At 33.3% G+C, this 10,479-nt stretch overlaps 1 protein-coding gene across 1 annotated transcript; it reads left to right on the plus strand.

Moving 5' to 3' along the window:
• The first annotated feature begins 2,385 nt into the window (after window positions 1-2,385).
• LOC117173580 lies at window positions 2,386-3,782 on the plus strand. Its single transcript, XM_033362222.1, has 4 exons — window positions 2,386-2,645; window positions 2,677-2,931; window positions 2,974-3,042; window positions 3,404-3,782. Exons 1-4 carry the CDS (start codon window positions 2,472-2,474, stop codon window positions 3,629-3,631), a joined length of 726 nt encoding a protein of 241 aa, XP_033218113.1. The 5' UTR covers window positions 2,386-2,471; the 3' UTR covers window positions 3,632-3,782.
• The last annotated feature ends 6,697 nt before the right edge of the window (window positions 3,783-10,479 follow it).

Raw genomic sequence — 10,479 nt, forward strand, 5'->3', positions numbered from 1 at the left:
AAAACTGGATCGAAATTGATTATTAATGCGTCATCAAAACTTGGAGTATGCGCAAGTTATTCTCGTAATATTCAACTGTACGAAGCCTCAAGTATTTTAAATCCGCCTAAAATGAAAACGAATGATGATATATTTGTACATTTCATTATCGACAATACAGATCACCAAGTATGTACTTTAACTGGTTACGAGACCTTCCATTGCCTAGGAAGTATTGCGGCCTATACTCCGAAATTACACGTCGAGTATGAAGGTGGCACGGTAAAGTGCAATCGAATGCCATCAGCTTCTGACTTGGCTTCAAAAGATCAGATTCCTATTGTACCTTATGGTAATTTCAACACACCTGGATTAGAAAAATTATTGTTCATTGGAACTGATAGTTTATCTTTTGATAGCTGAAAAAAATATTACCAACTGCTTATGGAGCATATGCGTGGGCAAAAAGTTTGAAGGTTTCAAATTTCCCTTCGTGGAAAGGTTTCTTCGAGGGTATATCACAAGATCGAACTTATGATACGTCTCATATTGTTTGTTTACCGTTTATAAGCCAACTACCTACGAACTTAACAACAATCAATTCAGCCCTTCACTATGCAAAAGCGGAGACGATAAAAATAAATCAAAAAACAACAATCATCACTGGTGACTTACCTGTTTATATAAAACATGAAATGATTGTATCTCAGATGAAGGATAAAGGTTTGGACAACGTTGTTGTACGTTTAGGAGGTTTTCACATGCTCATGTCTTACTTGGGAGCCATCGGTTATATTATGAACGGAAGTGGGATTGATGACTTATGGGCAACGGTGTACGCTTCACAATCTATAAAGCGAATGCTCGATGGACACGCTTTTGCTAGAGCTTTACGAGCTCACATTCTTACTTATACAGCATTATCTAGGCTACTTTGTAAGGATATTAACAGAATAGAGACTCTTGACAAGTTTATACATGAGACATTTGGTGATTTCCATAAAAATCCTCCAGATATTGGTTATTTAAATGCTAAACCAACTTTGAAACATATGACAGAAGAGTTAACTCGTAAACTGGGATCTCTTGGAAAAACTACTAGCACGGCAAAGCTTTGGGTCCAGTATTATAAATTAGTCATCGTTGCTTTGCAGTTTGTACAAGCTGAACGCATAGGAGATTGGGAGTTGCATTTACAAAGTGTTGAAAAAATGTTACCAGCATTTCACGCTTCTGGTCACTTTCATTATGCAAAATTTGCTCAGCTTTATCTTCACGATATGGCCCAGTTAGAGACAACTATGGATGATGAAGAGTATAAATTGTTTACGAATGGATATTTTACAGTTAGAAGGTCTGATAAAACATGGTCTGGTATCTGGAGTGATATGTTCATTGAGCAAATGCTGAATCGATTTTTTGGAACAGATCTAACACATGGCAGAGGTGTTACACCATCAGTTGTTGCTCGGTATTTAATAGCCATGCCAGCAGCTGTAAACGTAATGGAATGCCTAGAAGAATATTTGGGTTTGAAATCTGTTTCAAATGAACAGCATGTTGAATTATCTAAAAGTCGAATTACAGAAGACAATAAAGATACGGAGAGATCTGTAACTTGGCTGGAAAATCATGATCCATTCAGACCTAATATTTCTCTTGTTTCTTTGTCATCTGGTATTATTGCAGGTCCACTTATTAACTGCCATATGGCAATTGAGGTGGGACTTAAAGCAATGTGTTCAATGATTTATCAAACTGTTGAGGGTGTAAGTTGGTCACAGTCAAATAAAGTTAAAACTTTATCTACGGCTAAAGATGGATATCATCTTGATGCAGAGAACTAGTTTCCTATAGATCCTTCTCTCCTTTTTCCACGAATTTTGCTTGCAAGCAAACACGATGAAAATTCTCAGCGTAATGACTTCTCGCATGAATTATCACCCTTCTCATTGAGCTTATTTGATGAATCTGGATTGATGCGGAAGTCGGCTAAGTCAGAATTATATAAAGTTTTCAATACAGCCCTCTCTTCTCAACAATTATTAGCATCTTTTAAATATGTGGTTGATGGAGGATGGGTAATACATCGCGTAATTTGGCCTCATAGCAAAAAATATTCAGATATTTTCGAGATTATCCACAATTATATCGTAAGATATTTTGGATGTGATGCGGAAGTTGTGTTTCAGGTATATCGTGAAATCATTGGAACAAAGTCGTATGAACGATACCGGAGTAAAGAAAAAAACGTTGCTGCTGATTACGAGATTGCGCCTGACAAAATTGTTGGCACTGCACAAGCTAATTTTCTTTCAAATGTAGCTTATAAGTATAAATTTATTCAGTTATTAGCCAAATATTTACATGACTGTAATATTAAAGCAAAAGAAGATGCTGATACTTTGATTGTCAAAACAGCTCTTGATTTGCTCGAGAAACAGGAAAAAGAAGTTGCAGTCGTTGGTAATGATATAGATGTTTTTGTGGTGATGATAGGACGCACTCCCGAGTCAAGCAACTTATACTTCTATAAGGTAGCAGCTGGTAAACAAAAATTTGCTCTGTATTCGACTAAACACAATAAAGAATTAAAGCCGTTTATTCTGTTTGCACACGCTTTCTCTGGATGCAATACTACGAGCAGCTTATTCAAAAAAGGCAAAAAACTCTAATATATACTTAAAAAAAAAATCCAATCTACGAGAAGCAGTATCGATTTTCAACCATGAAAATAAATGTACAGAAGAGTTATATAAAGTAGCAGAAAAACTAATAATGCATCTTTACAGTACGTCCAACAAAGAAGTTTCAAGTATTGCCGAGTTAAGATTTAACACTTTTGTTTCCACCGCTTCAGTAGCCAAAAACCAAGTGTCTTTAGCAGTGTTACCACCTACAGAAGGAGCATTGATTGAACATGTCAAACGCGTGTATTTTCAAGTACAGCAGTGGCATGGAAAATCATTAGATCAAGAATTGTGGGGATGAAAGCGGACAGATATCATGCTGCTTCCAACCATGACAATGCAAAAACCAGCTCCACCAGACCTAGTTGTAATGGTAAAAACCTTTACTTGATTGAAATACCTGTTTGAAGCAATTACTTTAATTAATATTAACTTTAAGTATATTCGATTTTAATGTGAATATGTTTGACTGATTAATAAGTCACTTAGTATTTTATTTTATTTTTTGAATTAAGTTTCAATTTACTGAATGAAAACACAAACGGGAGGCTTAAGTTACTCATTAACGTTTAAAAATACATTAAGTCTACGGTTTCATTAAAAATACTTTCAAAAATATAGTTGAAAATTTATTTTAAAAGCTCATTGAGTATTTAAACTCAATTGTGTTAACAATTAAAAAATATAATAAATCTTAATCAATAATACTTATAAAACTTAATCACTATTTGCAGGTGTTTTGTGGCTGCAAAGGAAAGTGTAATACAGTTCAATGCACGTGTAAAAAAGCTGGATTAACTTGCACAAGAATGTGCAAACACTGTATCGGTGAATCCTGTGAAAATCCATCTCCCAGAGAATTTGTTACAAAAAATGAAGAATTGCAAGATTTTAACGACAATGAAAATGATGAGTATGGTAGAATGAAGAAAGTAACGAATATCAAGAATTTCATGAAATGAATGAAGACTTTCAAATGTCAACAGGAAGAAACGAAAACCGAGAAAGGGAAATACATCAAAATGAAATTGAATTTAATGTAGAAGCGAACAATTGCTTTGTAAGAAACGAAAATTTTAGAATAATACACGAAAAACACATTTTTTACAAAAACACCGATTTTCATAAAGAACTATTTCTCACACCATTTACTTTGGGATAATTCATAAACTGAGTTACCAATTTTGGGTGATTCCCCCCCCCCCCCCCCCCCCGCTGAAAACCGTAAATTCGTTATGCCCTCCTCCCCGAAAGTAACACAGCAATTAGGTGAAACCCGATCTTACATTTATACTTACTTTTTGTGTGTTTATAACGATTCAAGTTGCCTACTGATCGTGTGGTGAATTCTAAACTTCGTTAATAAACCAACAATTAAAATAAAAAAATAATTTCCAGATCAAGTGTTAAGATGATGCTAACGGAAATTGATGTGACAATTAGTCCGGGTATTATTGAATTTTTCAAATATGAAAGGTAAATTTTCAACCATAAAAAAAGCTAAACTTGTAAATAAAAAAAAAAAGAATAATTTTTAATTAGAAAGAAAAACGAATTTTCTACCGAATAGTTAATTTTCTTTACTAAATTATTGAACTTTCAAAAGAAAATGACTGGGATGAAGAAAGGGAACAGATAGTAAGGAATGAGGTGCAGGGAAACTAGAAGAGGAAGGAACGGGAGATAGCAAAATAAGAAATAGTAAGAAGGAAAAAAAGATGAGAAACGAAAGTGGTGAAGAATGGAAGATTTGTTACTGGAATATAGCAGGATTGGAGAGAAAGGATAAGGAGTTTATGAAAAATTTGACACAATGGGATATAATCATAATGATGGAGACGTGGCTAGATGAAAAGGGATGTGAAAGAGTAAGGGGAAGGTTACCAAGAGGTTAAAAATGGCAAGTGCAAAATGCAAAAAGGAAGAATAAAAAGGGCAGGGCAATGGGAGGAATGGTGATGGGAGTAAGGAACGAATGTATAACAGGGAAAGATAAGAAAGACATGAATGAACAAAAAGAAGGAGTAATAGTAGAAGAGGCTATGATGGGAGGAGAAAAGTGGAAGGTAGTGGGGATTTATGTGAACGGTGATATGCAGGAAAAAACAGAGGAGATTAAAGAAATGATTGAAGAAAATAAAGAAGAGATTAGGATGATAATAGGTGGTGATTTCAATGCGAGAACAGGAGACAGAGGAGGAAGGGACTGGGGCGAAGAGAGAGGAACAAAATCTAAAGATAAGGCACTAAATGGGGAGGGAAAAAAGTTGTGGAAGAGCTTGGAGGAGTTGGGATGGTATATTTTAAACGAGAATATAGAAGGGGATGAAAAAGGAGAATATACACGCTCAGGAAGTGAAAGGGGGACGGTAATTGATTATTTCATAGTGGATGATGAGGGAAGAGTGAAGGTTAAGAAACTAGAGGTAGGAGAATATATTGATTCGAATCACTTTCCCTCAATAGTGACATTAGAGAGACAAAAAAGCAATAGCAATATTAGTAAAAGGGGAGCAAATGAAAAAAGTGTAGGAAAAGGGGATTGGTCAAGGGAAGGAAAAGAACAGTTTAGAGAAAAAATAAGAAATATCAAAATGGGAGAGGGAAATGTGGACGAGGAGATGGGAAAAATGATAGGAGAAATAAAAATAGGATTAGAGTGCCTAAACAAAAATGAAGTTAGTAAAGGGGGGAATAGAAGTGAGCGGGATGTGGAATGCAAAGAGAAAAAAAGGAGGTCAGAAAGGAATTAAAAAAGTGGAGAAAAGAAAAAAGTAATGGGGAAGAATATAGGAAAAAAAAAGAAAGAGTATACTGAGTTGTGTTATCAAAAGAAAGAAGAAGAGAATGAAAGGTTTGAGGAAGAGGCGGAGAAGGCTAGGACGGAAGAAGAGGTATAGAAGGTAGTAAATAGAGAAAGAAAAAGAAAAAAAAGAGTAAACCAAGATATTGAAATAATAGAATGGAAGAAATATTTTTTGGATTTGCTAGGAGGAGTAGAGAGAAAAGTTATAAAGGGAGGAAGATATGGTAGGGAAAGAGATGAGGAAGAGGAAATTTCAAGGGAAGAAATAGTTGAAGTTTTAGGAATAATGAAGGATGGAAAGGTACCTGGTATAGATGAGATTCCAAATGAAGTATGAAAATATGGAGGGGAGGAACTAGAGGAATGGGCATGGATAATGTGTAATAGAGTATGGAGAGGAGAGGGGTGGCCAGAGTTATGGAAAAAAGGAGTAGTTATACCAATAGTAAAGCAAGGCAAGGGAGAGGAGGTTAAAGATTATAGGGGGGTGACGTTGATGCCAACACTGTATAAAGTATATGTAACTATTCTGTCGGAGAGATTGAAGATAGGAGTTGAAGAAAAAAAGATCGAGTCACCGAATCAGGCAGGCTTTAGAAAAGGAATGGGGGTAATGGACAACATATATGTTCTAAACTATCTAGTAAATAAGAGAATTAAAAGGGAAAACGGGGCAATGAAAGCAATGTTCGTGGACCTAAACGCGGCGTTTGACTCATTAAACCGAGAAGAAATAGAAAAAGTTATGATAAAAAGGGGGGAAGGGAAAGATATATACACTGGCATACGCCGACGACATAGTGTTGATAGCAGAGGATGAAGAAGGGATGGCGGGATCAATTACAGGATTAGAGAAATACTTAGATGGGAAAAAGTTGAATGTAAATGTAGAAAAGACAAAGATAGTGAGGTTTAGAAAAGGAGGGGGAAGGAAGAAAGAATGGACAGGGAGATGGAAAGGAATAAAGTTAGAAGAAGTCAAAGAGTATAAATATTTAGTATATATCTTGCAAACGAATGGGGATCTTACAGCTCATATAAGAGAAAAGATAAAGAAAGCAGCAGGTGTAATGAAACAGGTATGAGGAATAGGAAAAAGAAGGTTAAAAAAAATTGGAGAAGGAGAATGTGGTTATTTGATTCGCTGGTATGGCCGGTATTAGGTTATGGAGCAGAGATATGGGGATGGAAAGAAAGGAAAGATATTGAGAGTTTACAAGAAAGGTATATAAGGTGGACACTAGGGGCAGACTTGAGGACGCCAGGATATATGGTGAGAGAAGAAGCGCAAAGGGATAAGTTAAGTATTAGAGCGGGAAAGAGGGCTTGGAAATTTGAGACAAAGCTGTGGGAGGAAAAGGGAGGGGAGCTGGAGAGAAAGTGTTTGATGGAGGTAGAAGAGAGGAAAGGGAGGGCGATCGAATTAACGAGATGGGAAGAAGAAAGGAGGGAGTTCTTTAATGATAGAGAAATAGAAGACGGGACTGGAGTAAACTATGAAAAATTGGAAAAAAGGGAGAGGGAAAGACAATTAATAGAAAGATGGGGGGCAATTGAAAAATTAAAATACAATAAATGGTATAAGATGATAAAAAAGGAAGGGGTGCCAAAGTATTCAAAAAAGGGATGGGGAGAGAGCAGGTGGACCAGAATAGCAAGATTTAGATTGGGAAACGAGGTAAGGGAGGGGATGTATTGGGAAAAAGAAGAGAACAGAAAGTGTAGAATATGTGAATGGGAGGAGAAAACATGGGAGTATGTATGGGAAGGATGTAGGAGAGAAATGGAAGATAAAGGAAGCTGGCAAGAAAATGTAGTTAAGATTCTAGGGGAAGATGGATTAGGAGAAGAATGGATGAACGAGTTGGAGGTTGCTAGAGGGGCGAATGAGGGAGGATGAAAGAATGCACGTGAAAAAGGTAAATGGAGGTATAAAAAAGTGAAAGAAAAAGGAAACGGAAGTCGCTTAGATTAGAAGCGTGAAAATTGTAAGTAATTGTAAAGTAAAAGTTAAGTAGACTAAGATGCGTTTGCGTTCTCATGCTCTCTCTCGCTTGCACTCTCGCTTTCGTTCGCTCGCTCAATCGCTTGCTAATAAGTCCTAAATTGCACTATCGCAGGAAATAGAAATAAGGAACTAGATATAAGACTTTATGTAAATAGCTGTAAATAATTGTATGTATAGAAAGGATAAGAGTGTACAAAAATATAGATTTAAACGGAAAGATTGTGAGCAATGGAAGTCATGTAAACCCTTAGGGGAAACATTATGAATAAAGAAGAACTAAAAAAAACTGTTGAGCACAAAAATTCATTTACTACAAAAAGATGAATTTTTGAACCAAAAGGTTAATGTTTGACTGAAAAAACCAATTTTTAACAAAATTTAAGAACTCACAATGAAAGGGTTGAATTTTCAAATAACGAAGGTCAATTTTTAAACAAAAAGAATTATTATTTACTACTCAAAAAGAAGAATTTTCAATAAAATTTAAGAATTCTAACCAAAACGTTGAATTTTCAACTAAAAAGGATGAACTCAAAGCAAAGGGATTACTTTAATATAAAAAAGACGAATCTTCAATCAAATTCAAGAATCCTCAATCGAAAAATTAAAATTTTAAGAATAAAAGAAAAAAAATTTTAATTTTTAAGAAAGTGCTTTAACTTTAAAACCCATTTGTTAAATTTCTAACCAAAAAGATCAATTTTGAAACAAAAAGATTAATTTCGCACTGAAAAATAGATATTTTAAGAAAATAAAGAACTCTCAACCAAAAAGTTGAATTTTTGACTAAAGAAATTGAATTTATAAACGCAGAGAATTAATTACTACCAAAAAAAAGCGAATTTCCAATAAAATCCCAGAATTCTCAACAAAAAAGTTAAATTTGTAAGTAAAAAAGATGAACTTATAACTAAAAACGATGAATTTATAACTAAAAAAGATGAATTTTCAAACAAGAAGAAATATTTACTACGAAAAAGGGGAAACGTTTAATAAAATTGAAGAGTTCTCAGTCGAAAAATTGAAGTTTCAACTAAAAAAGGTGAATTTTCAATAAAAAAGAATAATTTATTACTCAAAAACACGAATTTTCAATGAAATTCAAGAATTTTCAACTAAAAAGTTGAGTTTTATCTAAAAAAGATTAATTTTGAAACAAAAAGCACTATTTACTACCAAAAAAGAGGAATGGTTAATAAAATTCTAGAATTCTCAGCCAAAAAATTAAATTTTCAAGTAAAAAGATAAAATTTTAAATAAAAAGATTAATTTTCCACCAAATAACGAATTTTTAACCAAATTCAAGAAATCTCAACTAAAATGTGAAATTTTTATTACAAATGACGCATTTTTAGACGAAAATAATTATTTATTACTAAAAAGACGAATTTTAAATAAAATTAAAGAATTCTACACAAAAAAGTTGAAGTTTCAACTTAAATAAAAATAAATTAGGAAAAAAAATTTTTTTCACGAAAAAATACGCATTTTTCATAAAATTCAAGAGTTATCAGCCAAAAAAAATTATGTTTAAACTGAAAAAGATAAATTTTTTTATTTTTAAACAAATAGATTAATTATCTACGAAAAAATATAAATTTTCAATAAAATTTAAGAATTCTCAACCAAAAATTTGAATTTTTGATTAAAAACGTAGATTTTTAGACAAAAAGTTTAATTTACTACCAAAAAACGAATTTCAAATAAGATTCAATGGGAACGCAGTTTATTTATGATCCCTTTCTCTTTTCAAATTCTGCAGTAACTGAGTTCTCTATCTGAATATCCGCCCAGAACCTGTAAAAAAATATTTACTTTAGTTCTAGTTAATTAATTTAATTAACATGTTTGCTAATCATACAATTCTGTCTTTATAATCAAGTAATAAGCGAAGTTATTTTCATAATTTATTATAACTTTTTAATTAACCATTGGAAAACTTGTTGAAGAATGATAAATTATCATCAAATAGAATTATTTTTCAACGAGAAAATTGAACTCGCCTTTTTTCAGCTTAAACGTTCTCCATTTTTTATTGGTCTACAATAAAAAATATTTGTTCACCTGAAAAGAAAACTTTCAGTTTACAAAAAAAGAATGTCAATAATACTTAAATTTATTACGTAAATAAGCATATTCAAGCTCAATTGCATGTAAAAACTCTGCTTAAAAGACTATTATTTTTACGTCAAGACTTATTTCCAGAAAGCGTTTAACAAAGTTTTTTTTCCTTACTTGACGAATTGAACATCTTATTTCAATTAAGAATTTTTCAGATCAACGAATTTTATTAATTTATTCATACAAATTATTATATTTTTATTGATTTGAGTTGAAGTATAGAGGTTATGAACGATTATTTTAACCAAACATAGGTAGAAACAGACTAAAACTATTTTGTGAGTGTATATGCTCATAAAAAGTTGTTAATCGAAAATTTAATCAATTAAAAAGGTAATGATGATAAATTAATAGATCAAATATCTTACCTTAAACTTAGCCTACCTCAGCTTTTCCAAATTTGAAACACACTTGTCTAACCACTTTCAAAACACTTCGCGTATTCTTAAATTATTATTTATAGAAAGTTCGAAAGCCAACATAAGTTTCTTTTGATTTTCAAAGAAAATGAATAAAGAACATTAATAATCAGAAATAACGAACAGAAGCTCGAGCAATTGCCGTCAGATGATAATGCAGGCTGCTGCCCGAATATTCATCGGCAACTCGGCTCTGAACGCTACAGTTTCTACTAGTATAGGGCAGGGATCCCAGATCTGATACGAGACGTGGTCCAATACTATGACACGTCTGTGTGCGTGTGAATATGGTAGGAGACGATATAGATTCCTGGGTTGCGCGCGCAACCCATTTCTCCTCTTCTGATTTTGAAAACTCGAACGTGCACGATTGCCGGTCTGAACACTTCGGCGGTTCTATTTATATCTCTATCTGCTTTGAAACAAAATGAAGAGATTGGGATTTTAATATTTTCA

Source organism: Belonocnema kinseyi, chromosome 5 (assembly GCF_010883055.1).
Source record: "Belonocnema kinseyi isolate 2016_QV_RU_SX_M_011 chromosome 5, B_treatae_v1, whole genome shotgun sequence".
NCBI lineage: Eukaryota > Metazoa > Arthropoda > Insecta > Hymenoptera > Cynipidae > Belonocnema > Belonocnema kinseyi.

Coding starts and splice junctions, on each gene's coding strand:
- LOC117173580 (XM_033362222.1), top strand. CDS start 2,472: ATGATAGGACGCACTCCCGAGTCAAGCAACTTATACTTCTATAAGGTA. Junction 2,646..2,676: donor GCTTATTCAAAAAAGGCAAA/AAACTCTAATAT, acceptor AAAAAAAAATCC/AATCTACGAGAAGCAGTATC. Junction 3,043..3,403: donor CACCAGACCTAGTTGTAATG/GTAAAAACCTTT, acceptor CACTATTTGCAG/GTGTTTTGTGGCTGCAAAGG.